This window comes from Malurus melanocephalus, unplaced genomic scaffold, assembly GCF_030028575.1.
Source record: "Malurus melanocephalus ecotype Western Australia unplaced genomic scaffold, MMel_1.1 scaffold_202, whole genome shotgun sequence".
Classification (NCBI taxonomy): Eukaryota; Metazoa; Chordata; class Aves; order Passeriformes; family Maluridae; genus Malurus; species Malurus melanocephalus.
Genome location: NW_026623434.1, coordinates 643,163 through 661,310, shown reverse-complemented (window position 1 = coordinate 661,310; position 18,148 = coordinate 643,163). Strand labels below are relative to the sequence as shown.

Below are 18,148 nucleotides of genomic sequence, written 5' to 3'. Positions count from 1 at the left end.
AACTTTCCCCCTCACCCTTCCYGCTTTAAAAATGCTAGGTTTGCTTTCCAGTGGTGTCAGGAATTATAAAGTGGCTGTTTTCTAGTTCCCCTAATGTGAAGACAGACACTTTCTAAGCACAGGTAGAACTGTCACCAACCCTTCCACAGACACATAATGTAGTTTCTATGATGTTTGCGGGAAGTGAAGCTTCCCTTTTTACTGAAGGGAATAGAAGCAAGCCCCTGGATATGCTCTGTCTTCAGCCTCCACCAAATGTTCCAATGCAAGTTAAATGCTCATAGTGAAGATGGGCCAAAATATTCTTTGTAATCTGAGTCCTACCACCTGTAACAGAATTTACTTTATACACTCTCACATTGCCCTTCCCATTAAGATTCCTATCACATTCAACACACACAATGTTCAGTACTCAAGCCATGATTTAAGAACTTTTCCTGAGTTGTTCCAGTGTGCCTTTTGGCTGACTGCACACTTATAGCTATGTTTGCCTCCAGATCAGAACTTATTCCCYGCCCCAGGCTCTTCAGAATAYTTGTTGCTGTAGTATTTCCACAGCAGAATTCTAGCAGAAATGTACAGCCTTCCATGTATTCAAAGCATGCTCCTGCTAGTTCCAGTTGCAGCTGTGTGTTTCAACACTTCTGCAAATGAGACCACAAGGGCATCAGTCAGTCAGACAGAGAATGAGGAACAWTCACTCAGTGACCACCTGTGAAAAATCTTGTTTAAGGAACTCTACAACAAAAGGGGGCAGTCTGGAAATTTTCAGACAAAACAGAGCTTTGTCAAAACCACAGTTTGTGGAGCCTAGCATGTTCTCCTTAAAGTATTTCAGACTGAACAAACTGTTATGAAACTGAAAATGATGTCTGAGGGGAACTCAGCTTAGACTTTCCAAAGGGCTGTTGGCTGCTGAGCCAGGGAAATTGAAAGTGGAAGTCTCCAGATTCAAAGGTGCTCATCAAGACTCTCCCTAAGCTCTGGAAAGCAAATACCCTGAGCACAGTAGTGAAAGAGAACTCACATACGTGTTGTGATACAGGACTTCCTGCAGCCATTGGAAAAAACTAGCCTTCATCAAGATTAGAAATAGGATCCATAGATTTTTCAAAAAGTTTTTGTAGAAATGATTTTAAGACAAAACTGAAACAACTCTAGCCTTAAAAGAAGAAAAAAAATCAACGCCTGTGGAAAGCGAACATGACTTTTTGGCCAGCTGTCACTGACAGAAAGGGAATACAATTCTGATTTAATTCTGATTGTAATTTCTCTTCTTGCATGTTGTGCCTCATTTACTACTTCCTCCCAATATTTCTGAAATACATTTCTGGCCTTCAGCTTAAAACCCTTTCCATCAATATCCCATTTTCCACAGGATGAAGTATCTTCTTTCTGAGTGAAATGGGGTAGGAGGGGGGTAGATGGCAGGGGAAAAAGAAGCCAAAGGAAACTTGCAAAAGAGTGAAGATTATTACTTGGCCACATGGTTTGATTCAATTTACACTCTTGGATTTGAGTTCAGCAGTACTGATGACTTCTAGCAGCTTGCTGTGCTTAACTGGAACCTGCCCTGCTCACTACATAAATGTGTGCTGATCCTGTTGAAGCACATGCTGAGGACCCCGTGTTTCATTTGCACTCAGGAAATGAACACCCTTCCTTCCCCAGCAGGCAACCCACCAATTTCAGTCCTTACTCTGCTCCTCACTTCTCCTGCTTTCTTATCAGAGAATCAGCCAGGGGAAAGGGCTCCTTTAGGAGGTCTGTACTTCATCCTGCTCAAGGAAGGATCAACACTGAATTCAGACTGTGTTGCTCAGGGATTTATCTGAAAAAAGTGTTGGAAATCTATGAACAACCTGCTGCAGTCACTGACTGCGCTCCCCACTTCCCTCACTTCCTGCTCAGATTTTGGCTAACACATGGCTCATGCTGTGTGTTATCCTCTCATGTATGCCAGGGTTGGTGCTGTTAGGCCAAAGCAAAGGCATCATTTAGGCATGACATAGTGGCTGGAACAGGAGAAAGGTCCTCATGCAGCCTTTGTCAYCTGCAGCCTGCTGTCTCCAGCAGCCACCAACTTTGCCCACTGTTTGTTTGGCAATCTCTTCATCACCTGCTAACTCACAGCAATGGTGTAGAGAAAACTTCCAAGCTGGAAAGTGTGAGCTTACCCAGAGTTGTTGAAGTGGCAGCAATAGCAGCTGGATTGCTGAGGCTTTCAGGCTTCACAGTGTGACACAGAGAACTCCTCCTCTTGTGCCATGGCAGAGGAGGAAGAACAAGAGCTCTCCCCATGAGTTACAAGTTGTGAGTTATGAACAAGAGAGCTTGTGGGTTAGAATCCTCATGACTTAAGCTATGAATTACTGAATTTAGTGAATTCACAACTGAGAGTAGYCTGTACAAAGGGAATTGAACCTTTGTGTGTCATGTTTGTTCTCTTTTCCAAATAGCTCCTAAGATGAAGTTTAATTTACAGAGGATGTTGACCTCTGAGAGATCCAAAAGGGCCASCACTGCTGCTCTCTCAAAGGGTATRTTTCTGTTTTCTTGACAACCTAATAYTATTGGAAGGCTATGGTTGGGATGCCCTGAGCCTCTTCTCCAGGATGGACAAATCCGTTTCCCTCAGCCCCTCCTCATATGTCAGGAATGTGCTTCATCCTGACCATCCCCAATAAAATGGGAACAACCCCTTCCCTTAATCTACTGGTGACATCCTGCTGATACAGAGCAGTGAGCTGTTAGTCTTCTTTGACAGGGCTCACTGCAGACTTGTGTTTACTTTGCCTTCCCCCAGGAACCCTTGGCTCTTTTCACAAAGCTGCTGTCTYTGCTTAACCTCACCAAATTCCCAGGCTTGTCCCAGTCAGTCCATTAGTCCATTTCTGCTCTCACATTTCTCCCCACTTCACAAGCTATCAAATTCTAGCTAGGGTCTCTCCAGTTCCTGCAGTCCAGCTCCAAATTTGCTTTGTTTTCCCCATCACTGCTGAGAACTTGCAGCTATGTAACCTGCAAACTCCATGAGATTCTTTCTGCATCAAATATTTAGCTTCCCTCTTCCCTGTATTTGCATCAACTTCCTCCTCACTGCTGTTTGGAGTGACCTCGAGAAACAACCTTAGACCATGCTGATGTAATCCAGACACAAAACTGCTGGGAACATTTTCCTATTCTTTTTGGAAGTTCCACAGAGATAGAATATGCTTAACATGAGAAAGCACAAAATATTATTCAAAAGCACAGACCTTGTCAAAGCATGAGTGCAGAAGAAAGAGAGGAAGRAAGGAAGAGAGAAAACYRTATTTAAAACAATGTAAAACCCACATTACACACATTTTTTCTTTCAAAGCAAAATCTCTAAATCTTTCTATAGAAAAAGTAGCCAAATTGTTAAAATAAAATCCAAAGAACACATTTTTCCTAACCCTATCTTTAGAAGAGTAGAACTTTGAGGGCTAAAGTTACCCAAGAGCATTCAACCTAAKATATAAACCAGAGATACAGAAATTGTCAACCCCAGCAGTATAAACTTGGCAAAACTATGGGACTACTGAAATGGAAGTCATAGAATGGCAAATGCTGAGCAATTTGAGAAACAGTCAGATGTAGGAGAGTCATGTAATGAATATACTCTGTACGTTGGCAGGCTGTGTGACTGCACATTATATAAAAAAAGTTAAGATTAAGTCATATTAAGTACATTACATTCAAAGCAGCTATATATCTGCCAACTGAACATTATTAAAAAGGAAAGAATGACACAACTTCACACTTACTGCTAAAACRTACTGGAAAGAAAAAGTCCCTTGTGTTTGCCATGCTGCTGCTTAACACCACAACAAAAAGAACCAGAGTATTCACAATGTTCTATTTGCAGAAATCTGTCTTAAATGCGAGAAATCATTGATAAAAATGTAAAATATTGTATGAACCAACTAGATACTAATTATTACTCATCAAACTTATTTAAATAACATATTCCAAATGCAGAATGCTTCACTAACYCCCACTCACTGAAGCATAAGTATGATGGTGGTCTGGATGCACTTTGCTACCTTCTGTATCACCAGCTTGTTAGTGGAATAATCAGGGATGAAGTATTCTCCTTCATGCTTTGATCAGAAAATGCTGACCTGTTACAATTCAACTTTGTGCAGAAGGTTAATTTTGAGAAGACAAGTTCTCTCAAGAAGCCAGTAAAAAGATAATCTTGTAGCAACAAARTTGATGGATTTTGCAGTAGAAATATCTGAACAGTCTGTCAACTTGCACTCTGCACACATGTGGTTCACAGAAACATGGGTCATATTTTTTGTGAAGAAACTTGAGGTTCTAAGGAAGGGAACCCCTTTGACATTTTTTTCTTTCAGAAGGCAAGTGTTTTTCTCCAAGCCAAATCATGCCCCAGTCTCTTTCCAAACTTCTGTACTTTGCACATTTGTCAGCAGCAGAAGGAAGAAGTACAGCCAGGGAAATGGCTTAAGCTAAGCACACACAAGCCCACTGAAACCACTGGGGAAGCTTACACACTRAAAGTTAAATTTGCAAGTTTAGCTACCAAGTCCTGAGAAATCAGAGTAACAACATATTTTCTTCTATCACCAGACATAATGCTAAAATCAACAAACTTCTGATTAGAGGTTCTGGGCATCATTTATGTATGTCAGCAATAATAGACAACTTGTTGCATGCTAACAATTGTTTTACCTGCACGCAGCATTACACAACATTGTTTAAACTGAGAGCTCCTGTAGAGGATTTAAAATGCCTTTTTGGCAAACTCAGCACATCAAAGATTAGTAATAATAATAAAAAGGGAAAAAAAAACCAAACCAAAACAAACAAACAAAAAAAGCAGCTGCAGCTTCAGCTCCACAACACATAAATAAAGACATTTTAAAAAGGAGGACTTGTAGATATTTTGAAACTGTAGTTAAGCTTTATAAAACTCCCAGTGCAGAAATCCAATATGCATGTGCTTATTGCTGAAATGTCTTCTTGAAKTCCAGAGAAGATAAATTAATTGTTTCATTACTTTACCATGTTCTATATTTCTGAGCTCCAAATCCCTTTTATTTATTGTCTATCRCCATGAGAAATTAATCAAATCACAATTCATAAAAACAGACAAGGAGACTGCAATAGAAAGAGCATCTTTTCTTTACTTAGTGAGTTTATATAACAAATTCTCTGGTCCTAAAAATATTTTCAAAATAAGTACAATTCGTTACTTGGGGTTTTACTTTTTATCCATTCCAATAGCACTTCAATGCTTCCTTAAGATCGAGGGAGAAGTACAATATCTCCKTTGACCATACAATATTTGGGGTAAAAAAGGCACAAATGCTATCTACTGAACAAAACAACCAGACAAAAGAAAAGGAAAAAAAGGACATCTGTTCAGTCTTTCTACAGATGTGAATATTTTTGTAAAACAGAGTTAAGCACTGTATTCAAAACTGCAGAAAAAGCYTCTGAAATACAATTGTATTTTCTTAGTTGCATGGTTGGTTCCAGATCTCTTGGATTTTTCTATTTACTGTATTGCATAGAATGAATCATAGCAAGAAGCAAGGGAAATACAAAAAATATGTGCGAAGTCATATTTCCATYAGATAAATTGCTCAAAAGAAGAAAAATTTCTCAAAATGCTCAAATGCCCAAGAAACATGTGTGTGTACACATTTTCAAATATATACAGATACATCTATATACTGTATAAATATACACATTTATATATGACTGCAGAAATTCTGAAGCCAGAAATCCAATTCCAACCACTGTATTGTGTCTAATTTCACTGTTTCTTCCTGTGCCAGCCTTGTTTACATAGAAGTGTACACATATTCCTTAACAAGTAGCAATGCTTTGAAGATTGAGACATTGAAGCATTTTATATATCCTTTTTCCAGCAAAATTAATTCTATTTAATAAATGCTAATAGATTTAAGTATTTTTTTTTTTACTTTTTGTTCACAGAGAAGAAGCAACACAGTGACTACTATTCTGTGTATTTGTTTTCATTATTCCAGACATTTAGATTTTTTCCTTCCCCAGTATCTTTGGGAAAAGRAAAATAACCCCAAAACTCAGAACCCACCTAGCAAATTCAATTTGTGGTGAGGAATCTACTGTTCAATGTTTCTTCCCCACACTTTGATATATCAAGTATTTTATTGACAATTTGATAGTCTGTGGTCCTGGCCATGCTGCTATTTTTGGTCAACTCCTTCTTTGATTTACCATATGGACAACAAATTGTTTCAAAGCCAAAACCTCATTGCTTTATAGTTGTTATCTAGAGTCTCCTATTGTCTAAAATAAATTAGCTTTCTGGTAATCACATGGTGGTTATACCACAAACATTTTTGGTATGTTTCCTGTTTTGGGTTTGCTTATTAAAGTTCTTAGAAGAAAAGTTCTTAGAAGAAAAGTTCTTAGAAGCCTGTGGTGGATTGAGAGGGGTTGAACTTGCAGGTTTATTACAAGTCAATATTTTTTCTGACAAAGGCATAGGTAAAGAAGAAAATAGTATTAAGCATAATAACAGAAATTGAGGGCTTCAGAAGAGTCTTACTGCACCAAAAAAAGTACCATCGCCATCCAAGGATATTTTAGCTCTTCTCCGGGGTATTGTAAGTTGAAGTTCATCCCCTTCCTCTAATTTTGCAATGCCTGGCAAAAGATAAGAAATATTTTAAAGTTAATATTTCAAATACACTATTTTATAAATGCYATTCAAAAGCCATTCTCAGTCATCCTGCAAATACAAGCATGGCTTGTTACTTGTGATGAGTGCTTTTGTCTTTAGGCACAAACTTCGAGTTCACAGCCTATCCAAAGCTGACACTTAAGATCCTCTGTGAAGCTGGACTTAATTCCCACTCCATACTCAGAGTTCACTTAAGCAAACACTGCAAAAAAATTTTAAGTGGTTGTACACAGGTTCCTCCTATTATGGTGATGAGACAGTCCAAGTCAGCAGTGAGTGCGACTGGTCCTAGACCACTCTGTTCCCACACTTCTGGGGCAGGTCTTATGAACTTTATCACCCYAATGAAGTTACCAGACATCAGCTGATCCACTGCAATTGCAGAGCACAAAAGTCTGCTCCCTGCAGCCACACACCAGCTGATACCATAACCAAAAGCATCTTGCCTTCAAGCTGTAGCTGCTGAGCTGAGAACACATCTAACATCTGCTATGACACATGCTCAACAGCATGAGGGAGAGCAGTCAGAAATGTTTTTCTGAATGAAAAAAGAACAGTGGGAATTTGGGAAGCAGGAACATGAAATGCCAAGGTAGAGATGCTGGTCAAGAAAGAGGAGCAGTAACAGGGATAAAATCAGATTATAGATTAAATTGAAGTGGTTATGTTGCCAGAATGTGTGGCTGAAGAGGCAGAAAATTAAAGAAAATGGTTGGACAGCCTCAGTTGCCAGGACAAAGTGTTTATTTATTTATTTGGAATTTATTTTTATTTGGAAAAAATCAACTTCCTGCTACATCCCATTTATTAATGCCATTACTTGCCAATAGTCAATTCCATCAGTCAGTGTCACCTACTTTTTCATAAAGTATTGAAAAAAAAGACCTTACTAGAAAATAACCAAAGAGAAAACCCTCAAATCCACCATTAAGGTGGAAAGACAGACAAATAAGGTGATGATAAATGAGATTTTATAGGCCTTGACACTAATTCYTTAAACACTACTACAGAAATATACACATATATTGATCATTGAGCCTGCTGGACTTGCATTAAATATTTCAATTGGTCTTTCTTGTGACGTTTCCAATTTGTGCAGTCATAAAGAGCAACTTATAGAAATTAATTTGTTTTMATCTAACTAAAGACTAAAAATGCAGTAGCCATTACAAGGAGTAGAAATATCACAGTAAAGTATGCAAGTATTGGATGGCTAAAATTCATATATGACATTTCAAAGGAGAATGCAGCTCTTTAATATTTTCTTGGGATAACTAAATGTGGAATTTAACTCCTAAGTTAAACTGAGTTCTTCAATAAGGACACTAGGTACTCCTCTTGTCTGCCTCAGGCATCTAACTGAAAGGACCAAAATGTCTGASCACATTACAGAGTCAATGGAGAGAGCAAAATTGTTCAGATCGCGGAGTTAGATACATAATCACCAATTGCTGATACTTGAGGTAAAACTATTTTTTGAAATTATTCTGTAATTTTGCAGTTAGCCAGATCCACGAATGAAGTCCCTATTCTGTCTGACTGCTACAATACAGTCATGCAGCACTWCAGATTCTGTCTGATACAGCTTATTTGCAAACAAAGAAAAGGAAAATGCAGATATTTACCAGCAGTATAGCAAGAATTATTTGGATAAGACTGTGGCATATTTTGGATGCAGCGAAACAGTGTCACCAAGCTGAGATCATCACCAAACACATGAGCCTTCTTCCTCTGTATGAGGTGTCCCATAGCAAATGTTGTATCCGTATATAAAACCTACAGAAAGAAGAGGTGAAAACTTCAAACTAATTGCATGGAGGCTTTAAAAAATCCTTACAAAAGTCAGATGCTGAAGTGAATTGAGCTTTCTCACCTGGCCATATATGAAAAAATAACCTGTTTCTTTGATCACTATTTTATTTCCTTGTTCTTCCAGAGCTGTTCCACGTTTAAAGCTCAAGAGCCAAGGGACAACGCTTGAATCATCTAAAAAAAATATAATTTTGGGTAATCGGAAAGAAAAGTTATTTTCTTCATTTTCACCTACCAAAAATTAACAAAGCTGGCTTATAGAAAAGACTTCCAGTCTCACTAGCTGGATTTCCCCACTGAAAAGATGATATTTGCAAGAGCTGCCCAGATAAGGGACCTTCCAGATGCAGGGACTTCCTTGTTGTTTTTTGATTGTTTTGTTTTGTTGCTGTTGATTTTTTTTTTAATTTTAAAATTTGTTGTCAAAACTTGGTTATTGCTTTGAAGTTTGATAAAATTTGTTGAAACAGTTATCCCATGGAATAGTTATCTACAAATCATGGTACATATTCTTACCTTTCTGTTGGATATCACTTTTGCTGTCAGCAATCAGTTGCAAACAGGCCTGCAGCACTGCAAAGTGAAAGCATTTTGAAATCAAAGAAACAGAAACCAGGAATAGAATAGAGTAAGCTTATGAAACTACTTAAAGAAAAAAAAGGACACAACAGATATCTCTCAGTCTTGCCACTTATTTTAAAACACAACTTATTGGTTTTAACACAGGTTCTACTCAAGTGTGCAAAACCAAAATTCATGTCACAACACATACTGGATGACTTCCAGAGATCGTGCAGCTGAGTGGGAGGACTCAGGTAGCAGAACAAGTAACGTTTGTTTGAATATCTGGTCCTAATATAATTATGTAGCAGTAAGTCAAATGAGCTAGAAACCATCAGAACAATAAGCCTTGTTAATTTTCTAAGCAAAAGCTTAAAAAAGCCCCAACCCTTCCAGCTATGATAGACAGCAGAAGTTCTAACTCTGTTTACTGTATTATTTAGAGAAATTACTTTCCAGTTATAGATGCTGTAAAATATTAGTCATATATACTGGTTATATGGTACTTTCATAATAAATTCTCAAAATTCACATATAWGTACTTTCAATATGTTTTCAGATRCCTACATTCAATCCACCTATACTGAGAGTAATAGAGAAAATAGAGAGATGACTGTTAGCAAATCAATGCACACAGAACAAAGAGCTTAGTATCTGTCAAAATGTGTGGCTCAAAACTGTAGAGACTGGTGACATTAATGAGAAATTAGGAGTTTGTTCGGAGAAAAATACKGCAGAATGTTAAAATATAGATTTGCAAGTGAAACAAAGATCTTGCAAAAAACCTGCTAGGCATAAATGTCAGGCAACAGGATAAAAGGAAAAAAGAATAACAGCATCTGCTTGGAGCAGATGTTAATCAAAACATCTGTTTCTTGTGTTACTTTGAAGAGTGGAAAACTGTGCTTGACAGAGACTAAATGAATTTRTTAGGAGTCAAGAGAAGAAAATACTGCCATGGATTGCTCCATTTTGTTTACCACTTTTCAGTTAAGAAGGCCATGGGTCAGATTTGGCCGCACAGCTTTGGCTACAATGGGCAATGCTGTGATCTGTGTGACCTTGTTTCTGTACCTGCCAGTGGTACCCACATGTGCAACCAAGTTCCCAGCAGCACAAACCTCTTGCTGCAAATAGGTAGTGAGAGAATTTGGGTGGAAAGCAGCCTGTTCCTGTTTCTAAGCCTCCTTTTTAAGGGGTCYTTCYTRAAAGCAGCAGCAGCAGCAGCACACTGGATGCTCACCAGCACTCAGCARTGCCAACTGGCAGTGCACAAAGATTCAAGTGCACATCTGGCTACTCCAGTGTCAGAACAATCACACAGCCTGCAAGCCCTRTTTATGTCCTGCAAGCCTCCAACTCCTGTCTCCTACACTGAAATAAGTACTTGAGTCCCATCAATACATGTCAACAATGTGCTACAATCTATAGATTTCAAGCCAAGAATTTAAAGGCATCTAAATTATCTACCTTCTGGTAAGGAATARAAAACCCCACACCAACACAAATTTAAAAAATTATACTTCAGGCTTTTTTTTTCTATCACACTTGGGAGCAAAAGAGTTTTCTGGAAAATAAACTTCYAAATAAAATCAAAATGCGATTTTATGGAGATGCACAACACAGCACATCAGGCAACTAATTTCACAAGGTATTAATTCTTCYTTGGAACAAAATGTCTTCCTAGTGAATGGAATTTGCTGATTCCTTGTATTTCAATAAACTAAACCAAAATTGTAATTCCTGCTTTTAAAAGAACTCACTGGTGTGGCCACCAGATTTTCCACTATCCAAACAAGAGGATTTGTGGCGATTCCCACTAACCAGCTGCTATCCAGCTGGGTACCAGTGAGTGCTTCTACAAGCAGTAAAAGTTCGGGCCACTTTAGCAACTTTGTTAAACCTGCTCTGCAAACTTGGTGGGCATTTTTGAAACTATCCTAATTCTCACTTTGCAAGTCTGGATTTCKGTTTCAGCTGGTTGTAGCACTGAAATACCAGTCAGCATTGCTGAGAACTGCTCCACAGTAATTAAAATCTGCAAGAGCAGTACAGTTTGAGATCAACTCTACTTTKTTCTACAGACATCTGATCTACACTTTATCTCTGAAAAGGAAAATCTGTCTCTTTTCTTTTAATACATGTAGATAGGAATAAGCCTCCACCGAACATAATAAGCTTGTTTTTGGAGAAAATGGATACAATAGTGTCATTCATGACAGTAAGTAAAGAGAAACTAGCACAGTGGCCATTTTACAAAAGGTTACAAAAGATAAATAATATCTAAAAAAGTGCTTGAGTGATTRAACAACAAAATGCTTCAAAAATATGCTCAGAAGCCAAGACTGATACATAACTATTTCCAGTATATACAAGTACTTCACTTAAACTTCAGTGGAACTACTTACATGCCTAAAATTAAGTAATTAATTGAAACAAATTCCGAGTAAACAACAGTACTATTAAGGAGAAGATATGGATATACAAACTACATTTTCTGGGTAAATTAATAGGAATTTTCAGTACGAAGTCAAGGTCGTTAAGAAATGCTAGCACTTCTATTCTAAGAAGTACCCTAATCTTACTTTAAATACAATATGAAGAATATATGTATTACAAAATGAATAGTTGCTATTGGTATTGAGCAGAATAAATCAAAAGTTCTACCTGAATATCTTTCAGTGTTAATCAAACCTGAGCACCATCTTTGTAGTCTAAAGGATTTTTGAATAATTAATAATGAAAGGAGAATACAGTGAGAATAAAACACATCTTGAAAAAGTATAAAAATATCTGGACTGAGTATCACCATGAGATCTAGCTGTATTAAAGTGTATATAGAATGATAAAGTGTGTCCCAGACTTTTGTAWCTTTATATAACAGCTTTGCTTTGATGAACATGCTTTCTTTTTCAGCTGATTTTAATTGCWCTGCAGGCTGTGGGTTGTCACAAGTTCATTTCCGAGTCTGTCTCATTCCATGAACAGAAGACCCAATTCTAAAGAATTTAGTCAGTCCAGATGCCTTTATAAACCACAGSCAGCAAATGAAATGATATGTTCTCTACTGGCTGAGAAATATAGCCACAATTTAAAAAAAGTCAACTAGCTCTTGCTGCATGGCAGCAACACAGCTTTCTGCATACCTCCATGATTTAAGACCTTATATTGATAAAACAAAAGCTTCCCTCACATGCAAGTTTTTTTATTATTTAAATTGCACAATCATTTTAATATTTCACAATATCACTTAATGATCTATCCAAACAAAATTTCAAATGTAATATTTGTGAGGTCATGTATAACATTTAAAGTTTTGATATCTGAGGTCTGAGACATCTRTGTCAATTTTTGCTGAAATAAAACCTAGGAAAAACCCTGACCTTGAAAAAAAAAACAAAACCCAGACCTGCTTATTTTGGTTCCTTTTTTGTCTAGATCTGTTCTCTGTAGGCTTCCCAAAGTACAGTTAAACACTAAACAACTTAATTTATAAATGACGAGCTTGTTCTTGAACCATTTGCAGTTCTTCTTCCCTTAACTTCTTGACTTCTCATTGCAAGAGGTCTTATTTTTATTTTATATTTGACCTCTTCAAATAATAAAATATGAAGTATTGAGAATATYCAGTGAGAGATTTTTATCTGTGGTATTTCCTTAAGCTAGGAACAAAAGCTTACATCTCAATTCAAAGATTGCWAAAGTCAAGTACCACCTGTAAAACTTCTTGCTATCCCTCTGTCACAGATATCTAAAGCAACTACATACAGAGTCAAAACACTTCCAACCAACAAATGTACCAGTTTCCAGTACAGCAATTTTATCAACAGCAAAGGCAAAATTCTCACACCATGCTTGCAARGCAATAGTTATTTCCCTTGGACATACTGATATTGGAGTAGAACCTGAGAATTGCAAGTAAAAAATTTAACTGCCAAGCCACATGCCAGGTTACCATGCCTCACTGATCTGTGGAATTACATAGACTTGCTCCTCAGCTCCTACATACATACAAAGAGATAGGCAATCTCAACACACCAAAGTAAATGTAGTTCATGGGGGCTCCAATCTGATCCCAGCAGGTCACTGCATCTGAGTTTGCAGCAGACTTGATTCTCACCTCCCTAGGCCACGGGAATCAGAACCCCACAATAATGATTGGAATGAGGCACTGAGGGAGTGTGAAAACGAAACCTGACATTTGTCCATTGGCTTAGGCAACAGAACCTAAATCTTGCCTCTGGGCRCAAGTGCACATGCAGCTTAGAGAGAAACACAGAAGCAACACAATCAATAATTGTGAATAGAGTAAAAAATTCAGGAGAGGTCTTTTGTTGTGCACCGATTTTCCCCCACAGATGAAACTTATCAGAGGAAGATAAAAAGAAAAAGTGTATCTGTTGTTATGTGTCCTGATATGACATTTGCCAGAAGTGAGTATTTCAAAATCACCCATTACCTCCTACTCATTGTATCAAGAACTCTGGTTTTGACTGCTAACTGCACAGCTTTATTTGGAATTGATACTTGAAACACTTCTCTTCAACCTAACCAAGCTGGAAATTTTCYCAAGATTCAAAACGTGCAACTACTGATAACTAACAGTTTTATGCATTAGCACAGACAAATGMATACCCCATAAAATAAGAAACAACATTGTGTTAAATCCACTTCCACTCAATTTTCCTTTTAATTAAAATGCTAATTTGTGGCCACTTGTATGATTAAAATGGAAATTCCTCATGTTCAAGAAGGGCAGTGCTGGGTCTAAAAAAAGAACGATGTGGCATCCATTCCTGGAATTTGATAATTAAAGCCTAAAAACCCCAGAAATGAACAAGAATTTTAATTACAAACACAAAAATAGTTCTATATTTTACTTCTGCTCTCTGTTGAAGCACAAGAGAAGCAATTATAYATTGTGACATTTTCAATTATTAACTTTCTAAGGAATTGATCCATATAAAAGTAAAATTATTGGTCAACAATCAATTATGAAATCATATTCTACTTTGAGACACTGCTGAAGCAAATGAAATAGGACAAGAAGAGGCACCTCAGTCAATGCCCTAATTTATTTCCCATTAAAACACACATCTSCAGGGCAGTTTGGGGACTGATGGGATTCTGGTACCCAGATATGGATGTCAAAAGATCAAAATTCAGGGCCTGTAATTCTGTGTACAGGACCAAGTAGTTGACTGGATTCAGCACCATGAACAACACCGTGTTCTCCTATTTAACCCACTCTGTTAAAACAAAATTTAACATTGACTGGTAGGTCCATGGTCGTCAATGAAATCTGATCTGAGAAAATATATTATTGAATACTGAAAAGTTAAACTTGCAATTAGAGCAGGCAGAAAGCTCATTCTAACAAACAGCCTTTGATATAAATGCAAGATTTGCAATTTACTTCTTTTTCTTTTATATATACAAAAATATGAGGTTCATGTTAGAAAATATTTTTAATAGATCAACTTATGTAGCTTTTCCCTTTAAAATGTGCTTTCTGKCATCCATTCTAAACAATTTTAAAGCCAGCTGTATCTTAAAATGTTTACAGAAATAAGTAGCTTAAYTGAAATTTTTTGTGTTGGAGGTAAACAGTATAATCAGATGTGGCTACATMATGAGAAGAATTTTAAGCCTACTCAGAAGCGCAGCTGAGGAGCCCCAAACCCTTTTCACCCCAAATAGCAATATGACTAAAGATGAAAGCTATTGTAAAGGAMACTGGATCTCTTGCAGAGTATTGATGCTCTAACATTCATTTAAAAAAATAAAAAATATGTTTCCATATTTTTTTTTACATTTGTACTTTAGACCACTAGYTTTTATTTTGGAGTTGCTAGGGTGGGGAGGGCAGGGAGGCTCTGTGGTTCCTGTGATAGGAAACAGGCGACAAGAAATTTAAGCAATCATATCCTCAGTCCTGTTTGCGAAATCTTTCTTAGCCAAGATCCTGAACCAAAGATTACTAATGAAATAGAATAAATCCTGTATAAACCTGTGGATTTTAGGTGATGTCAAAATCAATGTTCTTTTTTGACAATATTGGAAGTAAGTAGAGTGATCATACTCTAGAACTTAAATTTCATTTGGCTTACTGAAGCTCAAGTGAAATACATTTCATGATAGTTTCTCACTGAGAAACACATATTAAGCAAACCTTCATTTAGTCTATACCTGTAATTTACTCCAGTTCAACTTCCCTAAACAATGTAAGATATCAGATGTCATCAATTAAAACAACACAAAAGTGTRCWTGAGAGGAGTGAACTGATTTAGCARCTCAGGAATATTTTTAGTTACTCAGTGCRATCAGAGTCTATGTGCAAACTATTATAATAAAATTCTGAATTTCATCTTTTAAGGCCTCCTTGTGTTTGGAAAAAGAAAGAAATGGAGGTATTTGATCTCCAAAGGAAATAAATATATCCCATTAATATGTCTATCCTATAATACACATCAGAGCTCTTTTATGGAACACAGTCTTCAGTGCTTTTTGCAAAAGCTCTTAAAAAGGAGAGGCATGACAAAAACCAAAATCTTCCTGGATAGGTTTTTTTAAATAATTTTACTATTTATTGATAGGTTGTTTTAATGTAGAAATTATGCTAAACTTCTGAATTCCTCGTAGTCTGCCTCTTTTGTCAGGTACAAGCCAGCCTTTCTCCTTGAAAGCTCCTACTTCCCTAAACTTCTTATTAGTCGTCTCTTTTAGGGTGAGCATGTTTCCCAGAAAAGTGAACTGGCATTTTTATTAATAGMTTTCCTCCCTACTATTGATCAGGGAGAATTGAATAATTGAAATTCTGAATGATTTGAAGTCTCTTTTCTCAATTCTAATGCATCATGCAGATTTGAGATCTAATATTCAAAGTTCAGCCTGCAGATAGCACAAATATCTCATGCCTTAAACAGTATGGCCCTACTCATTGAAGAAGGGTTGGACTACACTGTCTTTAAAGGTTCCTTCCAACCCAAAACATTCTGTGATTCAATAYTCTATCCATTAAGAGAACATGCCTATGGTTAACACCATTCATCCACCAATAATTTTGAAAACCCAAATGGGCTCTGTGAGCATGGATCAACTGACAGGAGAAAGAAAACACGATTCAAACATTCCTGCTTTTCTCTAGACAGCATCCAACTGTGGCATCCCAACCCACTCCATCAGCCATCATCTCCATTTACCTTTTTCTTCTGTGTTGACAGCAGACCGTCTGCCTCTGTTTCTACTCCCATTCCAGATTCCCTTTTGGAAGCTTTCAGCAGGGCCAGTACCAGGAAGCCTGCTCTCCTAACAAGGAGAAGCAACATCAGTGCAAGCAGCCCCACATTTGTTTATGCCMTGCAAGTCAAAAGCCACCCCTCCAGCTTACCTGCCTGGTGGCAGCTTCAGACACTTGCAGGAAGGAAGAAACAGGGGTACCTGCTCTATTTTCATCGGGGGACACGAGTGGCTGGTCTCGCGGAGACCTTGCCTGGACGCTGTAGATCAGCTCACTGCGYAGAGCTTCTAGCTCTGTTTTCAGGATGATAACATGGTAAAGAGACACTGCTGCAAGACAAGAGGACAGGAGCATTGCAAGCCACAGGAATGTGACAGRAAAAAGTCCCGTGGTGCCTGAAACAGCACCAGGGAGGGCAGAGGGAGAGGAGGCGGTATCCTTCTGTTGGATGACGTGCACACAGTCCACGGATTTCATCGCTGCTCTTTCCTTACTAAAGCCGGAGGGAGAGTTCAGCTGTCCCCTTCCGAGGTGCAATCCATGTTAGCAGTTGCTCTCTGAAACTAAGGGCATCCAGAATAAGTGAACAAAACGCCCAGATCATTTCCTGTCATATGAAGCTGTTGATAGCACCATTAAACTTAATGTACAGAGTGAACGTCTAGGATGCAGACTTCTCTTTGTTTTCACCTCTCTGTGCCGCATTTTGGAAATGAATACTTTCTCACAAGCTACTTGTTCAATCTACCTTCCTCCTTTCACTTTCAACTAGTTATTTATGTGGCAGCTTGCTATAGCCATTTCCCATAATCTTTAAATTTAGGCACAGCCAGTACCATTGGTAATTTTTAACCTTATCTAGAAGTGCAGAAGACAAGTAAAGTTTCCTGGCAGCATTTCATCCAGTGCTACCTAAAAGATATACACTTATGATAGACACGTGCCTCTGCGAGTGTGAAGGCATATAGATGTATTGTGTATATACATTAGATCATCCACATTAAYATATTTRTATTCATATCCAAAGTGCCAATATGCCTACAGAGGAGACAAATTATTCAAAATAAAWTTTTTGTCCTTTCCTAAAAACAATAGTGAAAAATATTCCCAAGTATGAGTCACAAATTACTGGTTCCTCAATTGTATGAAGCTGCAGATTCATCAAACTAAATTGAAAAGGAATGACGTTTTATTAAACTTTTCTAATAAACACAGTCTTCCTAAAGAATTCAAGAACCTGGATTAATGCAAAAGGGAACACAAAGAAGCAGGGAGAGGAAATTTTGTGGAGGGAACTAGAAGAGGTGAAAACTAAGGGTTGGAAAAGAATAAAATAGGGGGGATGAGAACAGGGGGAAAGGGCAAATAATTATTTAGAGAATTAAAAAAATTAAGCATAACCCAAAACTTTAAACATGCATGCTGACAAGACTCAAGTGAGTCCTGAGTGTCTTTTAAGTTCATCTTTCAAGATTTTACAAGCCCTTTCATTTTAAACCCCTATATTAGGCATTCCTCTCTTCTTTGCAACAGCAAGGCCACCTAGATATTTGACACATGTTCATATGCTTTTTGTGTTGTCTTCTCACACAAGATTCAAATTTTACCACATTGTTGAAAGTTCCAGTGCTCTGGGACAGGAGAAAAAAGATAAACAGCATCACAATTATGGCTAAAATCAACAGGTAAACCCCTCTTACCATATAAGTAAATTTTCTTTGCAAAAGAGAAAACTTTAAATTTTTGGACAGACCTGTCCMAATACTGTGTAATAAATCCTGATTACACCACCTATCAGAGTAGTATGGGT

General features: G+C 37.5%; 1 protein-coding gene across 1 annotated transcript; it reads right to left on the bottom strand.

Moving 5' to 3' along the window:
* Nucleotides 1-5,154: 5,154 nt before the first annotated feature.
* TNFSF13B (TNF superfamily member 13b) lies at nucleotides 5,155-17,343 on the bottom strand. The gene is made up of 6 exons (XM_057373596.1): nucleotides 16,489-17,343; nucleotides 16,301-16,406; nucleotides 9,053-9,109; nucleotides 8,598-8,710; nucleotides 8,350-8,500; nucleotides 5,155-6,687 (listed from the first exon to the last, which is right to left on the bottom strand). The coding sequence occupies exons 1-6, from the start codon at nucleotides 16,813-16,815 to the stop codon at nucleotides 6,575-6,577; spliced, it is 867 nt and encodes a 288-aa protein (XP_057229579.1). The 5' UTR covers nucleotides 16,816-17,343; the 3' UTR covers nucleotides 5,155-6,574.
* Nucleotides 17,344-18,148: the final 805 nt, after the last annotated feature.